General features: G+C 36.1%; 1 protein-coding gene across 2 annotated transcripts; it reads right to left on the bottom strand.

Annotated features, from left to right (window-relative positions):
- Window positions 1-890: 890 nt before the first annotated feature.
- On the bottom strand, window positions 891-27,301 carry LOC147370563 (UDP-glucuronosyltransferase 2B4-like). 2 transcript variants are annotated; one of them, XM_086405538.1, is made up of 6 exons: window positions 26,528-27,299; window positions 25,520-25,668; window positions 9,773-9,904; window positions 9,212-9,299; window positions 4,729-4,948; window positions 891-1,764 (listed from the first exon to the last, which is right to left on the bottom strand). In XM_086405538.1, the coding sequence occupies exons 1-6, from the start codon at window positions 27,255-27,257 to the stop codon at window positions 1,488-1,490; spliced, it is 1,596 nt and encodes a 531-aa protein (XP_086261664.1). In that variant the 5' UTR covers window positions 27,258-27,299; the 3' UTR covers window positions 891-1,487. The 2 variants fall into 2 exon arrangements, with proteins under 2 accessions (XP_086261664.1, XP_086261665.1); XM_086405539.1 differs by lacking the exon at window positions 4,729-4,948 and having other exon boundaries at window positions 1,626-1,764; window positions 26,528-27,301.
- Between the last annotated feature and the right edge of the window lie 400 nt (window positions 27,302-27,701).

Genomic DNA, 27,701 nt, shown 5'->3' with positions numbered 1-27,701 from the left:
CAAATCATCTATAGCAAAGTAGTTCATTGACTTAATTTCCATTTCATAAAGAATCAGTGACCATTGACACCTTTTATATGTCACTGGCCAGTTAACTTCTGTGAATTTCCTGTTCATATACTTCATATATTCATATTCATATTGGGCTGGTTGACTTTTCTTTGGAGATTTGTAGTAGTTCTCATTGTACAGTGGACTACCAGTCCTTTTTCTGTTACATGTGTTGCAGGATGGATTTGAGAAAAATTATTTAAACCTATATGTGTGATTGAACAATACTATCTACTATGGCACCATATTAGTTCTATTTTTCTTTAAAAATGTGTCAATTATTTAGGCAGCTTTCATGGAAAATTCAGTGGTAAATTTTTCTTATAATTCTCCCAGTGTCAGTGTTTTATTTTATTTTTGAAATAAATTATGCCTCAGGTTGATAAATGTTTGCCATATGACATGGACAGTGATCCTCTTGACCAATAAGACAAGTATGCTTTCCTCAGCTGGACCACTTTCATTGTACACTGCTTTCCTGATGTTCAGTTTTCAGGAATGTCTTAAGATTGCTTTCATTTGATTTATCAATTTCCATGAAATTTATGTAATTTTTGTATCCTGCTCATTGTTATTATGTCAGTCATAATGTGCCTAGGTTTATATACATATATATTCGTGTGCATTTTGAGAAAATGAAAATTCAATAAGACCATTTATTATATTATCTTAATATAAAGTTGAGACCTACATCCATTATTGAAGGCTGAATATTGATGCGAAAGAGATAAGGTGATTATTTTTAAAGGTGATGAGGAAAAAATAATTAGGTCAAAATATCAAAGATTTTCCCAAATATCTCAGTTGTTTTTTTTTTTTTAATAGGAAGCAGGTAGCAGAGGCTATATTTCTAATTCCACAAACATTCCACTGGGAAATGAGTTAAACTGGATGAAGACAAATGTTACATCATGGCTTTAGGTAAGAAGTAATGGTGAAGCTGGATGCACAGTTAAAAAGCAAGAAGAAGTGTTATTGGTCTCACAAATGAAACAAAAAGGTGAATCAACACAATTCTGATTATTGTACAGTTTCTGTAGCAAGATAAAATTATAAAATTCTGCATCAAAATGAAATTAAAATATTCTGGATATCTACAAAATAACATGGATACTAGGAATAAACTTGTTGCTGTGCACAATATGTGAAACATTGTTATATTCAATAATTTTTTGTATAACGTTTGTATTAAAATCAAAATGAATAAAATAAAAATATGAATTTCAATATATAGTCATATGGTTTTATTTTTATTTAACATGACACATTTCTACTCTTAAGCATAGAAAATCCCTTAAAAACTAGTTTTGATCTAAGGTGCTAAACTGTGACTAGCCATTTTGTCACAGGAGGATGGGAGCCTTAACTCCTTCCTGTTGGAATTAGCTAGAAGAGTTCCAGCTATGGGGCATATTTGCTTCAGGCCTCACATCCAGCTACTCCCTCTTCTTCTTTCCTGTTTTAAGAAACTTTCGGTAACAAAATAGGTAACATTTTGTGATGACAAACGCAGCAGTTGCCACACATGCTAGCAGGAACCCAATCACATCCAGAGAGTGGTACTGGTACCAGGTGAGATTGTGGGCGGCTGGCCGAAGGTGCTTAGCTCCTTTGTGGCGCATGACAAACTCAATCCAGAAGACTGCTCGGTCAAGGGGCTTCATAGGCTGATCACGTTGAATGCTTGATAACCACATCACATTCTTTTTATATCTGAGGAAAAATCAAATAGACATCAGTTTATAGAATGAACTAGAAAAGATAAGTATGTAACAGTTTCATACAGATGGTAAAATTGAATGCTTCATAGAGTGGAAGAAATACAGATTATTTCCCTCAGAGTTGATTAGACATCACAGCTTATGTAATACAATTTATTAAATGCATAGGATTTCAAGCTATGAAAAAAGAGAAAATTGGAAAGAGAAGCATTTGTAATTTAAAGAATGAATGAATTAAATCCCAAAGGCCAGAAGAGAGAAAGGAAATACTTGAGTGTTCAAAGTTCGAGCTATCCAGGAAGGAGTTGGTAATAGATTCTGGTGGATAGATTTTAAAATACTATTATAATCCAGAAATAGGAGACCTATCCATGATGAGATTCAGGGACATGTCCAGGCAGTGCTGGTCAGGAGTTAATGTTGACATCATATTAGTGGAGTAATATTTAGAAGTGTGGACGTGAAGTGCCTTGGTTTGAATCTTAACTCTGATTGCCTGCTTTTTTCATTGTCAAATGGAATGTTAGGAATACCATCTTTTCTGATTATCTGGAGGAATAATACATTTATTCTTAGGGGTATTCTTGGGCTTCCTTCATAGCTCAGTTGGTAAAGAGTCTGCCCTGGTTCGATTCCTGGGTCAAGAAGATCCTCTGGAGAAAGGATAGGCTACCCACTCCAGTATTCTACCCACTCCAGTATTCTTGGGCTTCCCATGTGGCTCAGCTGGTAAAGAATCTGCCTGCAAAGTGGGAGACCTGGATTCGATCCCTGGGTTGGGAAGATCCCCTGAATAAGGGAAAGGCTATAGGGAGCCTGTAGTGTGAAATCAAATGGGCCTTAGGAAGCATTACTATGAACAAAGTTAGTGGAGGTAATAGAATTTCAGCTGAACTATTTCAAATCCTAAAAGATGATGCTGTTAAAGTGCTGCACTCAATATGTCAACAGATTTTGGAAACTCAGCAGTGGCCACAGGACAGAAAAAGTCAGTTTTCATTCCAATTCCAAAGAAGAGCAATGCCAAAGAATGTTCAAGCTACCATACAGGTGTGCTTATTTCATATATTAGCAAGGTTATAACCAAAATCTTTCAAGCTGGACTTCAGCAATGTGAACCAAAACTTCAAGATGTACAATCTGGGTTTAGAAAAGATAGAGGAAACAGAGATCAAATTGCCAACATTTGCTTGATCATGGAGAAAGCAAGTGAATTCCACCAAAACATCTAGTTCTACTTAATTGACTACGCTAAAGCCTTTGACTGTGGATCACAAGAAAATATGCAAAATTCTTAAAGAGATGGGAGTACCAGACTACCTTACCTATCTCCTAAGAAACCTGTATGCAGGTCAAGAAGAAATAGTTAGAACCAGACATGGAAAAATGGACTACTTCAAAATTGAGAAAGGATATCTCAAGGCTGTATATTGTCACCCTGCTTTCTTAACTTCTATGCTGAGAACATCACGTGAATTAACAGAGTAGATGAATCACAAGCTGGAATCAAGATTGTCAGGAGAAACATCAACAACTTCATATATGCAGATGAGGTTACCACTCTAAGGGCAGAAAGAGAAGAGGAACTAAAGAGCCTCTTGATGAGGGTAAAAGAGGAGAATGAAAAAGCTGATTTAAAACTCAGCATTCAAGAAACTAAGATTCATCACTTCAAGTCAAATAGAAGGGGAGAAATTGAAAGCAGTGACTTTAAAAAAGCAGATTTTATTTCCTTGGGCTCCAAATTCACTGTGGATGGTGACTGCAACCACAGAATTAAAAGATGTTTGCTCCTTGGAAGAGAAGCTATGACAAACTTAGACAGCATTTTAAAAAGCAGAGATATCACTTTGCCAACAAAGGTCTGTGTAGTCAAAGCTATGGTTTTCCCAGTAGTCATGTACAAATGTGAGAGTTGGACCATAAAGAAGACTGAAAGCCAAAAAAATTTATGTTTTTGAATTGTGGTGCTTGAGGAGACTCTTGAGAGTCCCTTGGACTGCAAGGAGATCAAGCCAGCCAATCTTAAAGGACATCAACCCTGAATATTCACTGGAAGGACTCATGCTGAAGTTGAAGCTTCAATACTTTGATCACCTGATGTGAAGGGCAGACTCATTAAAGACCCTGATGCTGGGAAAGATTGAAGGCCTGTTCTGTAAAAAAGCACAGTGGAAACACTGTATTTTTGAGAAGAGGGCAGGGATTCAGAAATATTTTTGTAATACAATAGGGAAAGACTATACAGAAGTGCAAAGTGCAAGTGTTAGTTGTTCAGTCATGTCTGACTCTGTGTGACCCCACCAACTGTAGCCCACCAGGCTCCTCTGTCCATGGAATTCTCCAGGCAGGAATATTGGAGTGGGCTGCTATTTACTTCTTCAGGGGATCTTCCTGACTCAGGGATTGAACCCAGGTCTCATATAAACCTTGCATTGCAAGCAGATTCTTTACTTTCTGAGCTACCTGGAAAGTCCTAATGTAATGGGAATTTGAGATGAATTATGTCACTGTGATTTACTAAAATTAAACCATCTTAGAAGAATTTAAAACATTTGTGGATTTTACATACTGAAAGAAAGTATGCAGATGAGTCCTCATAGCATTCATGGTTCCCTACTTTAGCTTTGTTCTCAATTCTTCCTCTTCATCCTTGTTACCTTTGAGGGATTCTTCACAATCTAATAAGTTCTTTCAAAATTTATCCACCATCCTTGAGCCTTTGACAAACCTTTTCCCTACAACCATGGAAAAAACTTAAGGTGACACAATAGGCTATTGTTGACTGTTTTCAAAACATTGAGCAAGTCTTACTCCTCTGTTTTTATGTGACAACCCCTTCCTGCCTCCCATGTCTTCCCAAGAGAACACCTCTAGAAATAGTATATAGTAATATGTATACACATGTACATATACATATACATATACATATACATATATATATATATATACTCACGAAGGATTATTAATGACTTCATTCAATGCATTAAGCAAATCTCTTGTTGACATTGTTTCCAAGTCCAAACTGACAGCTGCTCCCTTGGCCTTCATATGAGCGATGTTATCAGGTTGATCAGCAAACAAAGGAATGCCCACCATAGGGATCCCATGGTAGATGGCCTCGTAAATGCCATTGGTTCCACCATGAGTTAAAAAGGCTTTGGTTTTTGGATGACCTAGGATTGAATGAATTTTAGTAAAATTATTAATTGAGTCTTAGAAATAAAATGAGTACTAGAAGGCACTGAAAGAAACAGTGTATTTTAGATAGATGATTATACACAGGAAACTTCATTTAAATTGCTATCGGAACTCTTAGCAAGAATCCACTAATTCTGCTGGAGAGGTTAAGTGAAGGCTTCTTAAAAGAAGAGCTTTGTCACTTGAACTTCATAAATTCAAGATTGGCAGGTAAACAAATTGAAAGAACATTCTGGGTAAAAGAAACCACATGAACATCAATCACATCAAAACAAACAAACAGGGAGGGCATGTCAGAAATATAGTCTATAAAGAAATTCTGAAGACATTTAGTTTGATAGAAAGGGTGTCAAGTGCAAAGGAAGGGTAATACTAGTGGTACTGGAATCCAAGGAAGGAAAATCTGTATTTTATCATAAAATGTGTAATTTTTCAAGAAAAATATTGTGATACAAATTAAGTTATTTGTTTAACAGGAACAGACTCACAGATTTAGAGAACGAATTCATTCTTATCAGGGATGGGGTGGGGAGGGCCAGACGGGGTTTTGGATTGACAGGTACACACTGCTATATTTAAAATAGGTAACCAAAAAGACTCTACTATAAAACAAGATTATATATAAGAGAACTACTGGTAATAAAAGATGAACTGTTATGTTTTCAGTTCAATTCAGTCCCTCAATTGTGTCCAACTCTGTGACCCCATGAATCACAGCACGCCAGACCTCCCTGTCCATCACCAACTCCCGGAGTTCACTCAAACTCGTCCATCGAGTTGGTGATGTCATCCAGCCATCTTATCCTCTGTCGTTCCCTTCTCCTCCTGCCCCCAATCCCTCCCAACATCAGAGTCTTTTCCAATGAGTCAACTCTTCGCATGAGGTGACCAAAGTATTGGAGTTTCAGCTTCAGCATCAGTCCTTCCAACGAACACCCAGGACTGATCTCCTTTAGGATGGACTGGTTGGATCTCCTTGCAGTCCAAGGGATGCTCAAGAGTCTTCTCCAACACCACAGTTCAAAAGCATCAATTCTTTGGGGTTCAGCTTTCTTCACAGTCCAACTCTCATATCCATACATGACCACTGGAAAAACCATAGCCTTGACTAGACGGACTGTTGTTGACAAAGTAATATCTCTGCTTTTCGATGTGTTATCTAGGTTGGTCATAACTTTCCTTCCAAGGAGTAAGCATCTTTTAATTTCATGGCTGCAATCACCATCTGCAGTGATTTCGGAGCCCAAAAAAATAGTCTGACACTGTTTCCACTGTTTCCCCATCTATTTCCCATGAAGTGATGGGACCAGATACCATGATCTCATTTTTTGCATGTTGAGCTTTAAGACAACTTTTTCACTTTCCTCTTTCACTTTCATCAAGAGGCTTTTTAGTCCTTCTTCACTTTCTGCCATAAGGGTGGTGTCATCTGTATATCTGAGGTTATTGATATTTCTCCCAGCAATCTTGTTTCCAGCTTGTGCTTCTTCCAGCCCAGCATTTCTCATGATGTACTCTGCATATAAGTTAAATAAGCAGGGTGACAATATACAGCCTTGACGTATGCCTTTTCCTATTTGGAACCAGTCTGTTGTTCCATGTCCAGTTCTAACTGTTGCTTCCTGACCTGCATATAGGTTTCTCAAGAGGCAGGTCAGTTGGTCTGGTATTCCCATCTCTTTCAGAATTTTCCACAGTTTATTGTGATCCACACAGTCAAAGGCTTTGGTATAGTCAATAAAGAAGAAATAGATGTTTTTTTATGGAACTCTCTTGCTTTTTCCATGATCCAGTGGATGTTGGCAATTTGATCTCTTGTTCCTCTGCCTTTTATAAAACCAGCTTGAACATCGGGAAGTTCACGGTTCACGTATTGCTGAAGCCTGGCTTGGAGAATTTTAAGCATTACTTTACTAGCATGTGAGATGGTAGGTGTTGTGAGAGGGCTTCAGAGGGCAGACACACTGAAACCATAATCACAGAAAACTAGCCAATCTGATCACACAGACAACAGCCTTGTCTAACTCAATGAAATTAAGCCATTCTGTGTGGGGCCACCCAAGACGGGAGGGTCATGGTGGAGAGGTCTGACAGAATGTGGTCCACTGGAAAAGGGAATGGCAAACCACTTCAGTATTCTTGCCTTGGGAACCCCATGAATGGTATGAAAAGGCAAAATGATAGGCTACTGAAAGGGGAACTCCCCAGGTCGGTAGGTGCCCAATATGCTACTGGAGATCAGTAGAGAAATAACTCCAGAAAGAATGAAGGGATGGAGCCAAAGCAAAAACAATACCCAGTTGTGGATGTGACTGGTGATAGAAGCAAGGTCCGATGCTATAAACAGCAATATTGCAGAGGAACCTGGAATGTCAGGTCCATGAATCAAGGCAAATTGGAAGTGGTTAAACAGGAGATGGCAAGAGTGAACGTCGACATTCTAGGAATCAGCGAACTAAAATGGACTGGAATGGGTGAATTTAACTCAGATGACCATTATATCTACTACTGTGGGCAAGAATGCCCTAGAAGAAATGGAGTAGCCATCATGGTCAACAAAAGAGTCCAAAATGCAGTACTTTGATATAATCTCAAAAATGACAGAATGGTCTCTGTTCGTTTCCAAGGCAAACCATTCAATATCACAGTAATCCAAGTCTATGCCCCAACCAGTAACACTGAAGAAGCTGAAGTTGAACGGTTCTATGAAGACCTACAAGACCTTTTAGAACTAACACCCCAAAAGGTGTCCTTTTCATTATAGGGGACTGGAATGTAAAAGTAGCAAGTCAAGAAACACCTGGAGTAACAGGCAAATTTGGCTTTGGAGTACAGAATGAAGCAGGGCAAAGGCTAATAGATTTCTGCCAAGAGAATGCACTGGTCATAGCACACACCCTCTTCCAACAACACAAGAGAAGACTCTACACATGGACATCACCAGATGGTCAACATCGAAATCAGATTGATTATATTCTTTGCAGCCAAAGATGGAGAAGCTCTATACAGTCAGGAAAAACAAGAGTGGGAGCTGACTGTGGCTCAGATCATGAACTCCTTATTGCCAAATTCAGACTTAAATTGAAGAAAGTAGGGAAAACCACTAGACCATTCAGGTATGACCTAAATCAAATCCCTTGTGATTATGCAGTGGAAGTGAGAAATAGATTTAAGGGACTAGATCTGATAGAGTGCCTGATGAACTATGGATGAAGGTTTGTGACATTGTACAGGAGACAGGGATCAAGACCATCCCCATGGAAAAGTAAGCAAAATAGCAAAATGGCTGTCTGAGGTGGCCTTACAAATAGCTGTGAAAAGAAGAGAAGTGAAAAGCAAAGGAGAAAAGGAAAGATATAAGCATCTGAATGCAAGTTCCAAAGAATAGCCAGGAGAGATAAGAAAGCCATCCTCAGCGATCAATGCAAAGAAATGAGGAAAACAACAGAATGGGAAAGACTAGGGATCTCTTCAAGAAAATTAGAGATACCAAGGGAGCATTTAATACAAAGATGGGCTCAATAAAGGTCAGAAATGGTATGCACCTAACAGAAGCAGAAGATATTAAGAAGAGATGGCAAGAATACACAGAAGAACTGTACAAAAAAGAGCTTCATGACCCAGATAATCACAATGGTGTGATCACTGACCTAGAACCAGACATCCTGGAATGTGAAATCAAGTGGGCCTTAAAAAGCATCACTACGAAGAAAGCTAGTGGAGGTGATGGAATTCCAGTTGAGCTATTTCAAATCCTGAAAGATGATGTTGTGAAAGTGCTGCACTCAATATGCCAGCAAATTTGGAAAAGTCAGCAGTGGCCACAGGACTGGAAAAGGTCAGTTTTCATTCCAATCCCAAAGAAAGGCAATGCCAAAGAATATTATGTTTTAGTAACATTTAAAATATCCTAATAGAGCAGACAAGTGTAAAGAAAGAGTTCAGAGACAGAACAACAGTCCACAAAGTTATTTACAAGTTCACTGTCAGAAGTAATTACAGTTAAAATAAAGGTTTTTCATTTGGGCCCTAAAAAATGTATTGTGTATAATGACATGAGAATTTTTTCATTTTCTTTTTTTTTTTTTTCACCTAAGGCTGGAAATAACAATGAGGAAGTAACTTTTTCTTTTGAGTTTTTCAATAATAAATACTCAATAAGTTTGTTTTGTGTTGAAGTACTATCAGTCTGCTCCGCTGTTATTCTTGTTTTCAATACTTGTTCTATCAAGTCTCACCAAGAAGGTCGTTCTGGGGGATCCAGTCATACAGCCGAGTATTGGGTCTTAAGGTGTCTGGTTTTTTGCCACTGTATCTCCATAACACCTGTTAGAGTAAAGTAAATACCTTATTCCATAACTTAAATTTCACAGTTTTAGCATTAGAATTTTGTACAGGTTTAAAGATATCTAGATAAATGTCTTGTGTATGACAATAAGGAAATAAGGATCAGAGATTTTAAGTAAAAACTACTAATGCATTGGCCTGAACAGGAACACACACATTTTACATACTTAATTGTTATGTTAAATAAGTATGGCTGGCAATCAGATTTCACACATGATGCCACAGACAAATAAGATTTTCCTTGACAAATTTAACTAAGAAATTTTTAGGTGGTCTTGATTCTATGGTGAAAATATTAGTGGCAAATTACTAATAATCTACATGTTTATTTTGAGATAAGTTGGAGCTATCATAATAGTTTATTTTTCTTGCAGGATATATTTGTAATCAGATCTTTTACGTTATTTAAGAGACCCATTAAATAGTTGACACTTTTAAATTACTATATGTACCTTTTGTGGAATCTGGGCAAGGGCTGATGCAATTGTATTGGCTCTTTCTTCTGTCATGTTAGTGATCATTGACCCCAAAGTAAACACCACGATACCATTTTCTCCAGAGCTCTGGACAAACTCTTCTATTTCCTATAAAAAATAATTAGCTCCGTCACAAAAGAGCAACAACATAGCAAACATTACTTAAAGGATGCCTACAAACAGCTAAAGAGAGAAATCTAATTTTTCAAAGAATTATAAGAGTAGTGGCTTTATAAAAAGTGTAGTAAAATACACGTAAGATAAATTTGCCGTCTTAATCACTCCTAAATGATTCAGTCAAGTCAAGTCAAGTGTTAGTCAAGTGTTAATCACTCAGTCATGTCTGACTGTGACCCCATGGGCTGTATCCCACCAGGTTCCTCTGTCCATGGAATTCTCCAGGCAAGAATATTGAAGTGGGTTGCCATTTCATTCTCCAGGGGGATCTTCCTGACCCAGGGATTGAACCCAGGTCTCCTTCATTGCAGGCAGATTCTTTATCAGATGAGCTACCAGGGAATCCCTTATGGTTCAGTAGTGTTAAGTATATTCATGTTGTGCAACCAGTCTCCAGAAGTCTTCATCTTGAAAGACTGGAAATCTGATCCCACTAAGAAACTCCATTTTCCTCTTTCTCCAGCCTCTGGCAAACTTCAGTCCTCTCTATGTTTCTACAAATTTGTTTAGTCTAGATACCTCATATAAGTTGAATTATTTAGTATTTGACTTTTTGGACTGTCTTATTTCATTTAAAGTTCACCCATGGTGTGCCATGTGTCATATTTCCTTTTAGTGGCTGAATAATGTTTTATTGTTTGTGAATACCACATTTTGTTTATGGATTTATCTGCTGATGGACACGAGTTGCTTCAGTCCTTTGGCTCTAGTGGATAGTGCTTTCATGCGCATGGTGTGCAAATATCTCATTGGGATCCTCATTTCAATTCTTTTTGGATATATGCCCAGAAGAGGAATTGCTGGATCATTCGGTCATTTATTTTTTGAGGAAACTCCGTAATGTTTTAAGTAATGGGTTTTTTTTTTTTTTTTCACCAGACCTAATTTTCGAGGTCCTTTGGAAGGAGATGTGTCATATGAGGTCAGTTATTTCTATTGTGTGTATTTGTGCACTTGTGTGTATGTACAAGTGAGAAATGAGATAGAGCCAGTACACAGTAGTGATGAGGTGTGCTTAGTCACTTCAGTTGTGTCTGACTCTTTGCAATTCTATGGACTGTAGCCCACCAGGCTCCTCTGTCCATGGGGATTCCCCAGGCCAGAATACTGGAGTGGTTTGCCATACCCTCCTCCAAAGGATATTCCCAACCCAGGGATTGAACTCAGGTCTCCAGCATTGCAGGTGGATTTTTTACCATCTTAGCCACCAGTGATGAGGAGATACTGTTAAACAATTGCTGTTTAGACTAAGACTACTGTTAGACTCAAACTCTTCATCTATAATGTTGTTAATTACTAACATAAATTCTTGGAAGAAAGCTACACTCCAGGATTTTTCTCACTCTTATTTTTTATTATAGTTCTACTAAATTGTCTTTTTCCAGGCAGAATTATTTTAGCATAGTCATTCATATTTCATTTCCATGGCTATTAGCACTGAAAAAAAATTATGATTAGATTCATTTTATGTCTGTCATTCTATACCTCTATAATCCTTGTTCCTTATCTTAAACTTTGTCACAATTTTCCTGACTCTCTCTATATATTACTTATCAGTGACAGTGAGGAGTCTGGTATTGTAGTTTGAAGTTTTTGTGAAACAGTCTGATGAGGACTATTTATAATCCAACAGTTTCATACTATGAGATCTTTTATAACCCAGATGTGTACTTGTGTACTCACATATTTGAATAACCTTATCGCTGGTTTTGTTTACATATGACATCCTTTGCCATGAACTCATTTTGTGTAATTGATGTCATAGTAGGATCTGCTATGTGCAACAGCTTTGAGGGACCATCATCATCATCACCTTACTGAGTTTCCCAGTGAGCACCTTTCCCACAGTGCGAGAAGTGCCTCAGGGCTTTCTGCAGCAGAGATGTGGTCACTTTTTGAGTAGTCCACATCAAACTAAACACAGCTCCTGGAGAAGCTGTATTTACTTAGAATTGTTTCCTAATTATTTTGTCACTTTTTCCTTCATACTTTTCCAAGTAAAAAATCATTACTCTATACACTAAAATAATTCCACATCATTCGGTGCGCTTTATTATAAAAAAAAAAATGTAGAGGCAAAATTTTCCAGGGTATTTGGTCAAAATCATACATTCATTTTTTAAATTTCTCTTTTCTGTTTCAAACTCATTATTCTTTTCTTTCTGGAAAACAATAACCCAACTCTTTCACCATAAAATATTTATTGTCTGAGTATAACTATTGTCATTAAACTTCTTTTAAAAAGTATTTTTTACAAAAAGAATAAGATTTTTTTCAAACTTTAACCTTGCTGACTATATTGTGTAGTACATTCTTTGAAAGTATAATGTCATCCTGATATCAGTTTCAATATTAAGTTTACTGAACTTTCCTATGATTCAACATGGTCCATTCAGGTATTGTGTGTATTTCCAGGGACCTGTAGCAGCTTTTAAAGTTACCTGTATTCATTGTTTTGTCTCATTCTCTTACTACCCAAAGCTGCTTATCTTTTCCATGGAAAATGGATCCCTATCATATTATTGGAGAAGTTCCTTTATTTAATGATCAATCACTGCTATGGACTGTTTATTCTCACTTTTTGACATCTTTATGAAAATAATATGAGTTCATGGTGAAAAAGTATTAAAAATACAAAAAAATTATAAAAATAAAGATGTACTCACTTTCACTGTCAAGAAATAGTTTAAAATTCATATGCTCTCTTTAAAGACAAAAAAGATTTTTTACATTTTACATAAAACATATTAATGTGTATAATATATTGATTTGATGCATTTATATATTGTAATAGAATCATTTTCATGATATTTTGTGCCTCTATCATGCTGCATAATTATCATTTCTATGATTGGAATAATTAATTAAGATGTAGTCTCTTAGCAAATTTGATAATTATAATCTAATATTGTTGTCTATATTCACTGTTCTCTATCTTAGATCTTCAGGATTTATTTTTCTATGAGAGGCAAGTTTGCACTCTTGAAAGACATCTCTCCTATTCTCCTACCCCACAGATCCTGGAACCATTGTATTAATATTACTCTCTGTTTTTAAAAGTTTGAATTTTTTTAAACTTAAATTTATTTATTTTTAATTAGAGGCTAATTACTTTACAATATTGTATTGGTTTTGCCATACATCAACATGAATCTGCCACAGGTGTACACGTGTTCCCAATCCTGAACCCCCCTCCCACCTGCCTCCCCATACCATCCTTCTGGGTCATCCCAGTGCACCAGCCCCAAGCATCAAGATTCCACATATAAGGGATATCATATAGTATTTGGCTCTCTCTGTCTTTTCAAAAAATAAACAAGAATACCAAACTTTAGCTAGACTAACAAAAGAAAGAAAAAGACTCATATAAATAAAATTAGAAATGAAAGTGGAGACATTGCAGCTGTTATTACAACTACATAGGCTCTTAAGAAATTATTGTGTAGAATTATATACCAACAAATTACATTACCAAGAAGAATGAATAAATTTCTAGAAACACATAGTCTATCAAGACTGAATTAGGAAGAACTAGAAAATCTTGACAGCCATAATAGCTAAAGATATTCACTTAGTTTCAAAACCCTCCCAACGGAGAAAACCCCAGGACCTCAATAGCTTCACTGACAAATTAGATGAAATATTAAAAAAAAAATTAATGCCAGTTCTTCAAAAACTCTTCCAAAAAATTAAAGAGAAGGAACACTTCTGAAACTCATTCTACAAGACCAGTATTACCTTTATACCAAATCAATAAGGATATGAATATAGATGCAAAAATTCTCATCCAAATATCTGCAAGTGAAATTCAAGAACACATCGAAAGGATTACATACGGTGACCAGATGAGATTTATTCCTGGGATGCAAAGGATGGCTCAATGTACCCAAATCAATTAATGTAATATATTCCATTAATAAAATGAAATTTAAAATAATTTGTCCATGCTAATTGATATAGAATAATATTTGACAAGATGCAACATTATTTCCTGATAAAAACCCTCAACACTGTGACTATGGATGGAAGATATTTCAACATAAGTCATATATAACAAACTCAAAGTTAGCATCATGTTTAATAGTGAAAATTTGAAAGCTTTTTCTCTAATATCAGGAACAAGACAAGGATGCCCACTCTCACACTCATTACATATATTATAGTATTAGAAGTCCTAGCTAGAGTAACTAGGCAAGACAAAGAAATAAGACATCCAAGTCAGGAAGGAAGAATTAAAACCATTTCTTTTGCAAATAATATATATATATATATATATATACATATATATATATATACATATATATATATATATACACATATATTTTAATACAGAAAATCCCAGAGATTCAGCCAAAAATCTGAACTAATTGTCAACTTCAGTAAAGTTGTGGGATAGAAAATTAGCATAAGGAAATTAGGTGTATTAGAGTTCACATTATAAGGACTTCCCTGGAGGTCCAGTGATTAAGAATCCATCCACCAATGCAATGTACATGGATTTGATCCCTCATCTGGGAACTAAGACCCCATATGCCACAAGGCCTTTAAGTTCATGCACCAAAATGACTGAGCCTTCAAGCACAATGTACTTAAATACCACTGAATATTATATGCTTTTAGCAATTTTGTTAAATGTGATGTTTGAAACATATTTTAATTTGCATTTCCATGATTAACAGTGAGGTTGAAAAAATGTCAGTTGGATTTCTAATAATAATAATGAAACATCTGAAAAAAACCTATCCCATTCACAATTGGATCAAAAACTAGAAAATAACTAGAAATAAGTTTAACCAATGAGGTGAAAGATCCGTATAGTGATAACTATAAGACTTTGTAGAAAGAAATAGAATAAAGCACAAATAAATTGAAATTTATCTTGTGTTCATGATCTCAAGAGGTAATATTTTAAAAATATTGACACTACCCAAAGCCAAAGGCATCATACCTCACAATTTCAAATAGTACAAAACTATGATTTTTAAAATAATATGGCACAGGGATAAAAAAGACAAATAGATCAGTGGAACAGAATACAGGTTCCAGAATTAAAACCCTGCATTTATAGGGAAAACCTTGACAAAATTCAACATTCATTTATGATAAAAACACTCCAAAAAGCAGGCATAGAAGGAACATGCCTCAACATAATGAAAATCATATATTATAAACACACAGCAAACATTATCCTCAATGGTTAAAAATTTAAAGCATTTCCCCTAAAATAAGGAACAAGACAAGGGTGCCCAGTCTCACCACTACTATTCAACATAGTTTTGGAAGTCCTAGCCATAGCAATCAGAGAAGGAAAAGAAATGAATCCAGATTGAAAAAGAAGTAAAACTCTCACTGTTTACAGATGACATGATCCTCTACATAGAAAACCCTAAAGACTCCACCAGAAGATTACTAGAGCTAATTAATGAATATAGTAAAGTTGCAGGATATAAAATCAATATGCAGAAATCCCTTGCATTCCTATACACTAACAATGAGAGAACAGAAAGAAAATTAAGGAAACAATTCCATTCACCATTGCAATGAAAAGAATAAAATACTTAGGAATAAATCTATCTAAAGAAACAAAAGACCTATATATAGGAGACTAAAAAACACTGATGAAAGAAGTCAAAGATGACAAAAATAGATGGAGAAATATACCATGTTCATAGATCAGAAGAATCAATATAGTGAAAATTAGTATACTATCTCAAAGCAGTTTATAGATTTAATGCAGTCCCTTTAAAGCTACCAAGAGTATTTTTCACAGAAATAGAACAAATAATTTCATAATTTGTATGCCCCAAATAGCCAAAGCAATCTTGAGAAAGAAGAATGGAACTGGAGGAATCAACCTGCCTGATTTCAAACTATACTACAAAGCTACAGTCATCAAGACAGTATGGTACTGGCACAAAGACAGAAATATAGACCAATGGAACAAAATAGAAAGCCCAGAGATAAATCCACATACCTATGGACACCATATCTTTGATAAAGGAGGCAAGAATATACAATGGAGAAAAGACAATCTCTTTAACAAGTGGTGCTCAGAAACAGGTCAACCACTTGTAAAAGAATGAAACTAGAACATTATCTAACACCATACACAAAAATAAATTCAAAATGGATTAAAGATCTAAACATAAGACTAGAAACTATAAAACTCCTAGAGGAAAACTTAGGCAAAACACTCTCTGACATAAATCACAGCAGGATCCTCTATGACCCCACCTCCCAGAGTAATGGAAATAAAAGCAAAAATAAACAAATGGGACCTAATTAAACTTAAAAGCTTTTGCACAACAAAGGAAACTATAAGCAAGGTGAAAAGACAGCCTTCAGAATGGGAGAAAATTATAGCAAATAAAGCAACTGACAAAGAATTAACCTCAAAAATATACAAGCAGCTCCTACAGCTGCATTCCAGAAAAGGAAATGACCCAATCAGTAAATGGGACAAAGAACTAAAGAGACATTTCTCCAAAGAAGACATACAGTTGGCTAACAAACACATGAAAAAATGCTCAACATAACTCATTATCAGAGAAATGCAAATCAAAACCACAGTGAGGTACCATCTCATGCTGGTCAGAATGGCTGCTATCAGAAAGTTTACAAACAATAAATGCTGGAGAGGGTGTGGAGAAAAGGGAACCCTCTTACTGTTGGTGGGAATGCATATTAGTACAGCCACTATAGAGAACAGTGTAGAGAGTCTTTAAAAAACTGGAAATAGAATTGCCATGCGACCCAGCAATCCCACTGCTGGGCATACACACCAAAGAAACGAGAATTGAAAGAGACACATGTACCCCGATGTTCATCGCAGCACTGTTTACTATAGCTAGGACATGGAAGCAACCTAGATGTCCATCGGCAGGTGAATGGATAAGAAAGCTGTGGTACATATACACAATGGAATATTATTCAGCTATTGAAAAGAATGCATTTGAATCAGTTCTAATGAGGTGGATGAAACTGGAGCCTATTATACAGAGTGAAGTAAGTCAGAAAGAAAAACACCAGTACAGTATATTATCACATATATATGGAATTTAGAAATATGGTAACCATGTGCAAGACAGCAAAAGAGACAGATGACACAGCAAAAGAGAACAGACTTTTAGACTTTGTGGGAGAAGGTGAGGGTGGGATGATTTGAGAGAATAGCATTGATTCATGTATATTACCATATGTGAGATAGACCACCAGTCCAAGTTTGATGCATGAAACAGGGCACTCAAAGCTGGTGCACTGGGACAACCCTGAGGGATGGGATGGGGAGGGAGGTAGAAGGGGGATTCAGAATGGGGGACCCATGTACATCCATGGCTGATTCATGTCAATGTATGGCAAAACCCACTACAATATTGTAAAGTAATTAGTCTCCAATTACAATAAATAAATAAATAAATAAGTAAATTTAAAAACCCTTGCATGTATAGTCAACTAATATTCAACAGAGGAGGTAAGAGCATTCAATGAGGAAACTGGATAAATACATGTGAAAAAGTGAAATGAGACCCCTTTATTACACCTGTCACAAAAATCAACTCCAAATGAATCAGACTTAAAATAAGGCCAAACACTATAACACTCCTAAAAGTAAATATAGGGAGAAAGCTCCTTGACATTGGTTTTGAAAGTATTTTCTTTGGATATGACACCAAAATCATGACAAAAGAAAAAATCAACAAGTAGAACTACATGAAACTTCTAAGCTTCTCCACCGTAAAAGAAACAATTGACCAGATAAAAATATACATAAAGAATGGAAGAAAATTTTTACAAACCACATATTGAAGGGCTAATATCATATATATATATATATATATTTATACATAATATGTATAAATATATATTATATACATGTGCTGTGCTTAGTTGCTTAGTTGTGTTTGATTCTTTGTGACCCCATGGACTGTAGCTGGCCATACTCCTCTGTCCACGGAGATTTTCCAGGCAAGAATACTGTAGTGGGTTGCCATGTCCTCCTGCATGGGATCTTACCCACCCAGGGATTGAACCCAGGTCTCCCACATTATAGGCGGACTCTTTACAATCTGAGCCACCAGGGAAGCCCATATTATATAAACTTCTAGCAGGTGTTGCTTTTTTTCTCCATTCTTTAAATTTTTCTTTTATGTTGTATGATTTACAAATATATATAGATATATACACATACATATAGATATATATATAGATCTTCCTGACCCAGGGATCGAACCAGGATCTCCTGCATTGCAAGTAAATTCTTTACCATCTGAGCCATCAGGGAAACCATATATATACCTATGAGTTACATTTATATGTGACTCACCCAAACACAAGAAAAATTTAGTTAAATAATGGGGAAACAAATAAAATAGACAATTTTCCAAAGAAGACATCTAAATGGCCATTAGGTATATGAAAAGATGTTCAACATCACTAATTATCAAGGAAATTCAAATCAAAACTACAATGAACTATCACCTCATACCTGTTAGAAGTTTACCACCACGAGGAGAAAACTGTTGGTGAGAATGTGGAAAAAAGTGAACGCTTGTACATTGTCAGTATAAATGTAAATTTATTAAGACACCATGGAAAACAAAATGAAAGGTTGTAAAAAAAAATGAAAAATAGGTCTACTATATGATCTGGACTGGATGCAAAAGTAGGAAGTCAAGAAACACCTGGAGTAACAGGCAAATTTGGCTTTGGAGTACAGAATGAAGCAGGGCAAAGGCTAATAGAGTTTTGCCAAGAGAAAACACTGGTCATAGCAAACACCCTCTTCCAACAACACAAAAGAAGACTCTACACATGGACATCACCAGATGGTCAACACCAAAATCACATTGATTATATTCTTTGCAGCCAAAGACGGAGAAGCTCTATACAGTCAAGAAAACAAGACTGGGAGCTGACTGTGGCTCAGATCATGAACTCCTTATTACCAAATTCAGACTTAAATTGAAGAAAGTAGGGAAAACCACTAGACCATTCAGGTATGACCTAAATCAAATCCCTTGTGATTATGCAGTGGAAGTGAGAAATAGATTTAAGGGACTAGATCTGATAGAGTGCTTGATGAACAAAGGACGGAGGTTCGTGACATTGTAGGAGACAGGGATCAAGACCATCCCCATGGAAAAGAAATGCAAAAAAGCAAAATGCCTGTCTGGGGAGGCCTTACAAATAGCTGTGAAAAGAAGAGAAGTGAAAAGCAAAGTAGAAAAGGAAAGATATAAGCATCTGAATGCAGAGTTCCAAAGAATAGCAAGAAGAGATAAGAAAGCCTTCCTTAGTGATCAATGCAAAGAAATTAGTGATCAGTGCAAAGAAATAGAGGAAAACAACAGAATGGGAAAGACTAGAGATCTCTTCAAGAAAATTAAAGATACCAAGGGAACATTTCATGCAAAGATGGGCTTGATAAAGGACAGAAATGGTATGGACCTAACAGAAGCAGAAGATATCAAGAAGAGGTGGCAAGAATACACAGAAGAACCATACAAAAAAGATCTTCACGACCAAGATAATCATGATGGTATGATCACTCACGTAGAGCCAGACATCCTGGAATGTGAAGTCAAGTGGGCCTTAGAAAGCATCACTACAAACAAAGTTAGTGGAGGTGATGGAATTCCAGTTGAGCTATTTCAAATCCTGAAAGATGATGCTGTGAAAGTGCTGCACTCAATATGCCATCAAATTTTGAAAAGTCAGCAGTGGCCACAGGACTGGAAAAGGTCAGTTTTTATTTCAGTCCCAAAGAAAGGCAATGTGAAAGAATGCTCGAACTACCACACAATTGCACTCATCTCACACGCTAGTAAAGTCATGCTCAAAATTCTCCAAGCCAGGCTTGAGCAACACATGAACCATGAACTTCCAAATGTTCCAGCTGGTTTTAGAAAAGGCAGAGAAACCAGAGATCAAATTGCCAACATCCGCTGGATCATTGAAAAAGCAAGAAAGTTCCAGAAAAACATCTATTTCTGTTTTATTGACTATGCGAAAGCCTTTGACTGTGTGGATCACAATAAACCGGAAAATTCTGAAAGAGATGGGAATACCAGACCACCTGACGTGCCTCTTGAGAAACCTGTATGCAGGTCAGGAAGCAACAGTTAGAATTGGACATGGAACAACAGACTGGTTCCAAATAGGAATAGGAGTACGTCAAGGCTGTGCATTGTCACCCTGCTTATTTAACTTAAATGCAGAGTACATCATGAGAAACGCTGGACTGGAAGAAGCACAAGCTGGAATCAAGATTGCTGGGACAAATATCAATAACCTCAGATATACAGATGACACCACCCTTATGGCAGAAAGTGAAGAGGAACTCAAAAGCCTCTTGATGAAAATGAAAGAGGAGAGTGAAAAAGATGGCTTAAAGCTCAACATTCAGAAAACGAAGATCATGTCATCTGGTCCCATCACTTCATGGGAAATATATGGGGAAACAGGGGAAACAGTGTCAGACTTTATTTTTGGGGCTCCAAAATCACTGCAGATGGTCACTACAGCCATGAAGTTAACAGACACTTACTCCTTGGAAGAAAAGTTATGACCAACCTAGACGGCATATTGTAAAGCAGAGACATTACTTTGCCAACAAAGGTCTGTCTAGTCAAGGCTATGGTTTTTCCAGTAGTCATGTATGGATGTGAGAGTTGGACTGTGAAGGAAGCTGAATGCTGAAGAATTGATGCTTCTGAACTATGGTGTTGGAGAAGACTCTTGAGGGTCCCTTAGACTGCAAGGAGATCCAACCAGTCCATTCTGAAGGAGATCAGCCCTGGGATTTCTTTGGAAGGAATGATGCTAAAGCTGAAACTCCAGTACTTTGGCCACCTCATGCGAAGAGTTGACTCATTGGAAAAGACTTTGATGCTGGGAGGGATTGGGAGTAGGAGGAAAAGGGGACGACAGAGGATGAGATGGCTGGATGGCATCACCTACTCGATGGACCTGAGTCTGGGTGAACTCTGGGAGTTGGTGATGGACAGGGATGCCTGGCGTGCTGTGATTCATGGGGTCGCAAAGAGTCAGACATGACTGAGTGACTGAACTGAACTGATATGATCTGGTAATTCCAATTTTTGGTGCATATTCTGAAAAGATGAAAACAGGATATCAAAGAGATATATATGCTCCCATGTTTGTGAAAGTCAGCTCAGTCATGTCTAATTGTTTGCCATCCCCTGGACTGTACAGTTCATGGAATTTTCCAGGTCAGAAAACTAGAATGGGTATCAATTCCCTTCTCCAGGAGATTTTCCCAACCCAGGAATTGATCCGAGGTCCTCTGTATTGCAGGCGGATTCTTTAGCTGCTGAGCTACCAGGGAAGCCCAAGTTTATCATACCATTATTCACAGTAGCCAAGGGAAAGAATCAAGTATCTGTCAACGAATGAATACACATAAAAGATGTATATTCAAAATACACATAAAAGATGTGTATTCAAAATACACATACACACACACAGAATGAAATGTTTTTCATCCATGAGAAAGAAGGAAATCCTGCCATTTTTGACAACATGGATGGGCTTTTAGAGCTTTATGCTAAAACTTGTGTTTTCATTCGAATTTTATTCCATTCCTATAATTAAATACACATTGTGACATATATTTTGAAAGTTGCAATTTTAACTTATATTTTTATCCTACAAGAATACCGTGGTCTTATCATATCTATACTTTCCAACTAAACCTCATACTATAGCTGATTTAGTGTAATTCAGTATTGTTTAATAAAATGATTGATATGGTATGATGTGTATACTATAATTTATTTAATTATTGCTTAATTTTGGATATTTAAATTACATCTAGTGTTGCATTTTATGAATTACTGCCCAAAATATTGTTCTGTACATCTTTATTTTTCCCTGTATGGTCTCATGGATGTATACTATGAAATAAAAAGCTGTATGCATTTTAAAAATTCTTGATGCATTTTTCCAAATGTTTTAATTCTTTAAACAAGAAAGAAGGAACATACGTATAACCTACGGCTGATTCATGTTGATGTTTGGCAGAAACCAACACAATTCTGTAAAGCAATTATCCTTCAATTAAAAATTAAATTAATTTAAAATAAAAAGATCATACATCAGGTCAAGTGGGCTTTATAAAAAAGAATTACAGACATTTTCTGAAAATCTAATAATGAATGGAAAAGTTAGGAGTTTGATGGAATAGTTTCTTTATATAATGAAATCTTCACAATCATTGACTTGAATTTAAATCTTGTTTTCAACCTAATAACAACAGCTACTATTAGTTAGTTATCATTATCCTATTCTTCTCTTTTTCTTTTTTCTTATTCCCCTCCTCCTTCCCTCCCCTCCTACTAACACTATCACTACTATACTCTGTCATTATCTATATATTATATATCTATATATTATATATCACTATATAACAGTATCACTGCTACTACTATAACACTAACACTATTCCTGAAATTTGAATGGGAAAATCTTTAAAAAAAATTAGGATTAGATAGCACAGAACTTCACTAATCTCATCTCAGTCTTTGAATACTATGAAAGTTGCAAATTATTGGCAATTCACAGAGAGACTGAGTTTTATTTTCAAAAATAATATCAATTTAATTTTTTCACCAGCAAGGGGAAGACAAAAGGAACTCTTAAGAGATCACAAAGTAGTTAGCTACAGATTGCTTTCTTCCTATTTATGTCTTAAGTCAAGTTAAACGAGATCATATAAATTTAAAACAGATTAGATTCTTGCTTACCTTCATAAGGAATTCTTTGTAATTTTAAAGTATGGGAAGTTTCCAGATTCAAGAGATGCAAATTATTTGCTCTTTAGGGTCTGTGCAGAATTTATGGTTCTTCTACATGCAGTTTATATTTTTCCAGTGCTCATTCTCTTAGACAGCTATGATGTTGAAATGCACATTCCTAAAGGGATCTTTACTGAGCTTTTCTTTAGCGTAGGTGTAGACACAAAATAGTTGTCCTAATAAACTTAGTGATCTTTTTTAATCTGTAAATTGTAAAACCCTGGGACTGCAAATGAAGATTGGTTTAAATGTTGATGTTAAAGCTAGGAAGTGCTGAATTTAACTGTAAAAACTGTTAAGTCATACATTTATATTGTTGAAGAATGGTCTCTATTAGCTAGAGCGCTGGTGAAGAGCTGCAATCCTTTGAAAAGAATTTTAGCATTTCATCTTAGTTATCTGATAGCCAAACCTTAAAAAAATTCTTAACATTAAAAACTTTTAAATTAAATGTTTTAAATTATATTTTAACTTAAATTTTCTTAAATGCATTATTATTTAATTACTTTTATTTTTTAATTAAAAAACTTTACTTTTTAACAACTCCTTGGGATATATACTTTCTAGGACTTTCCTAGATTATATTGATATAGTCTTGATGTATTGGAAAACCAGTTTCCATTAGTTTAGAGATTAGATCCAAGTGGCTGGTACACATTGGGTTATTGACAGTATGGAATAGCAACAAAATGAAATTGATTACAGTAGTTAATATTTCTTTTGACTCACTGAATAAGTGCCAGAGGGATTTGTTTTATACTAACAAATATTTTCACCCACAACAATATGAAGTTGATTCTATTATTATAAGAGTTAGTGTGGTCATATCTCTATGAATATCATAGTCTAGTTTTGCATTATTGTTGCCCGTAATTCACAACAAACTGCTAAATGGTGTCCCTTTCCACTCTTGCCCCTTTATAAGGCAACTCAGTGACTAAATCCTGTGTGTGATTTTTTTTTGGTAATGTGATCATCTATCTCCTTCTCTTTACTCTTTTAGTTTTCTTCCTAATGCTCCTACTAGATGCTTCAGTTCAGTTCAGCAACTCAGTCATGACCGACTCTTTGTGACCCCATGGACTGCAGCACGCCAGGCCTCCCTGTCCATCAGCAACTCCCGGAGTCCACTCAAATCCATGTCCATTGAGTCTGTGATGCCATCCAACCATCTCATCCTCTGCCGTCTGCTTCTCCTCCTGCCCTCAATCTTTCCCAGCAGCAGGGTCTTTTCCAATGAGTCAGCTCTCTGCATCAGGTGGCCAAAGTATTGGAGTTTCAGCTTCAACATCAGTCCTTCCAAAGAATATTCAGGACTGATTTCCTTCAGGATGGACTGGTTGGATCTCCCTGCTGTCCAAGGGACTCTCAAGAGTCTTCTCCAACACCATAGTTCAAAAGCATCAATTCTTCAGCACTCAGCTTTCTTTATAGTCCAACTCTCACATCCATACATGATCACTGGAAAAACCATAGCCTTGACTAGACAGACCTTTGTTGGCAAAGTAATGTCTCTGCTTTTCAATATGCTGTCTAGGTTGGTCATAACTTTTCTTCCAAGAAGTAAGCATCTTTTAATTTCATGGCTTCAGTCACCATCTGCAGTGATTTTGGAGCTCCCCCAAAATAAAGTCAGGCACTGTTTGCACTGTTTTCCCATCTATTTGCCATGAAGTGATGGGACCAGATGCCATGATCTTCATTTTCTGAATGTTGAGTGTTAAGCCAACTTTTTCACTCTCCTCTTTGACTTTCATCAAGAGGCTCTTTAGTTCTTCACTTTCTGCCATAAGGGTGGTGTCATCTGCATATCTGAGGTTATTGATACTTGTCCCAGCAATCTTGATTCCAGCTTGTGCTTCATCCAGCCCAGCATTTCTCATGATGTACTCTGCATATAAGTTAAATAAGCAGGGTGACAATATAGAGCTTTGACGTACTGCTTTTCCTATCTGGAACCAGTCTGTTGTTTCTTGGTTCAGTTCAGTTCAGTTCAGTCATTCAGTCGTGTCCGACTCTTTGCGACCCCATGAATTGCCTCTAACTCACCTCTCTGACATTATCATCTGTCTCTTTACTCAGTCTCTTCACATTTAAACTAAATTTGGACTTCTTTGGTACTGTTATTACCATACTATCAGCTTTCCTTTTGAGTCTTCCTCCACACCTGCCCTATGCCTTCTACTTATTCCCGAACATCCTTCAGATCTCAATGTTAATATCAGTGCTTCAGAGACACTTTCTATAATTCATGATGAATGTTTCCTTATTATTGTCATCTTCCCTTATTATAACAATTTTCACACAATTTTTATTACTTATTGGTATTCTATGTTTCCAGTAGAGTGGCAGGTGGCAGAAACTGTATTTACACCATTTCTCTGCATATTAACACTTGCTTCTAGAATATGTTAGTCATTTTAAAAATTATTCTTTTTATTTTATAATTCTTCTAAATATCATTCTTTACTATGTGCTGAATAATGAAGGTCATAGTTTTACTGCCATATTCTCAAATTCTCCCACTGATCCCACTTTGTTCTGTATTGATACTGAAATTTAGATACTTGTGTTGCTATAGAAATAAATATATGAGTTTCTAATTGGCAAGTCACATTATCTAGCATCCCACATCTCTCTTATTGTAACTGAACATTATAAATAAAGAATGTAGGATTATTCTTATAAAAAATGCAATGTAAACAAAATAAAATAAACAGGAATAGGTAACCTTAGGCAGGGGTTTGGCAGGTTTGCAGTGAAGGCCTCCAACAAATTCAAAATTTGGTAGTAATGGGTGAGGAAATTGAAAATCCCAGTAGGTTCGAATGAGCCACATTTCAGCTTTTCCCATTGTCTCTGATAATGTAGTCTGTCTTCCTACAATGAAAAGCAAAAACAACAAGAGTTATATGAAATGATAATATTGTCATGTGAATACATTAGCTAATTTTTTGAAAGGAGCTTGGAATGATATAGTCAAAGATATTTGAAAGTGTCTGTATTCTGGTAAAGCAAATAAACATGTATGTGTATAGTACATGACTTCCCTGGTGGCTCAGTGGTAAAGAATCCATCTGTCAATGGAATAGTCATGGGTTCAACCCCTGGGTTGGGAAAATACCCTGGAGAATGAAATGGCAATCCACTCAAGTATTCTTGCTTGGGGAATCCCATGGATGGAGGAGCCTGGCATGCTGCAGTCCATGGGGTTGCAAACAGTTGGACCCAACTTAATGACTAAACAACAACAGTGGCATATAATATCATATTGTATCATATCATATCATGTCACACTATATAATACAGCATAACATAATACAGAAGCTGAGGTATACAAATAGAAAACAAATTCTAAATGCTACCTAGATACTTGTGCTAGAGATATTTGTGTATTTCACTCCATCTGTCTTCTTTTATTGAGACATTTTGTGAGGTTTCTAGTGACTTTTTTACATTAAAAAAGGAAGTTCAGTCATATGGATATATAACTGCTTGGAAAGTATCTAAGTGCTTCAAATTTGTGGTTTATGACTTCCTGGAGTGTCTGGACAAGTAATGGGCAACAGGTTTATACCTTATTCTATAGTTTAATATTTTTATATATTTACTAGATAATTTTATATTTTCATTTTGTAGTTTCACTTATGAGACAAAGTTTTGTGACTTTATACAAATTCATTTTCCAAGGCACTAGGAAAGTTAGGACTTCACACTACCAATTAAAAACATGACTTACCTAGTACTTCACTGTAAAATTGATTCCATTTCTTCTCATTAAATGTCTGGAACCAAAAGTCAAAATAAAGTACATATATCATATTTTTTACCCTCTCCATGAATGTCATTTGATCACTTAATTCTGACATAATAACAGGTACATAGGATGGTGGAAATGAAAGGCCCCCACTATATTTTTCAATTGAAAAACCAGGAGAGAAGCGGAGGCTGTACACTAAAGGCACTTTAAGTATCTCAGCTAGCAGTTCACCACAGGGTCCAATGGCATCTGCAAGAAGGACATCAAACCTTGATTCCTGTAGTTTTGTTATAAGTTTCTTGTTTGAAACAACTTCTTTACACATCTTCATGGACACATCAGAATATTTCCAAAATAAACTTTGCACTGCTGAAAAATACGACAAAAATGAATCTTTTTCCATATATGTCCACTTCTCAAGCAAATCCTTGAAGATATACTCAAAATCACCTTTAGTTAAAGATACAGGGAAATTCTCAAATTTGATACCAAACTCTTTTCTGGTATTAATCAAAATGGAAGCTGAAGATGTCATAACAGTCACCTCATGACCCCTTGAGACCAGTTCATCGAGAATTGTCTTTATATTTATCCAATGACTATATTCCACTGGCCACACCAGCACCTTTCCGCAATTTCCAGAGTTGAAGTAGCAAGTCAGCTGTAGCAGCATTAGAAATGAGAGCTGTTTCATAGACATCATATTCATACACAGAACTTTTCAAAAATGACTGCATCCTTTTGTCATCGTTCATGTTTATATCCAAGGAGAAATTGATCAGGATGTTAAATTATAACTCCTGTGCCTCTAGTAGTGACTTTATATGAGCAGTCAGCAGTTGTGGAAAGCAAGTGAAATGGTAAAGTGTAGAATAGTTCATGTTTACACAATGTGTTTAATATTGTTTTCTCAATGCTGTCACCCATCCAAAAAGCAAAGACTTTGCACATGCAGATCAATTATATTGTGTAAGAGAGAAGACTAGAGTAAAAACAAAAGCAAGTGAGAATTTCTCCTATCTGCAGTCTCCTTGACATGGGATTAGAGATAAGGATACAGCAACAAGATGGAAACTTAGGAATTTCTGACACTTGTATCCCTTACAAAAACAACAAAAGCAATAAATGAACACTTACAAACTAATGTAATTTA

Source organism: Bos grunniens, chromosome 6 (genome assembly GCF_055505025.1).
Source record: "Bos grunniens cultivar Pamir isolate PY7600 chromosome 6, Bosgru_T2T1.0, whole genome shotgun sequence".
NCBI classification, from domain to species: domain Eukaryota; kingdom Metazoa; phylum Chordata; class Mammalia; order Artiodactyla; family Bovidae; genus Bos; species Bos grunniens.
The sequence above is the reverse complement of the archived record's forward strand: the minus strand, read 5'-3'. Positions and strand labels throughout refer to the sequence as shown.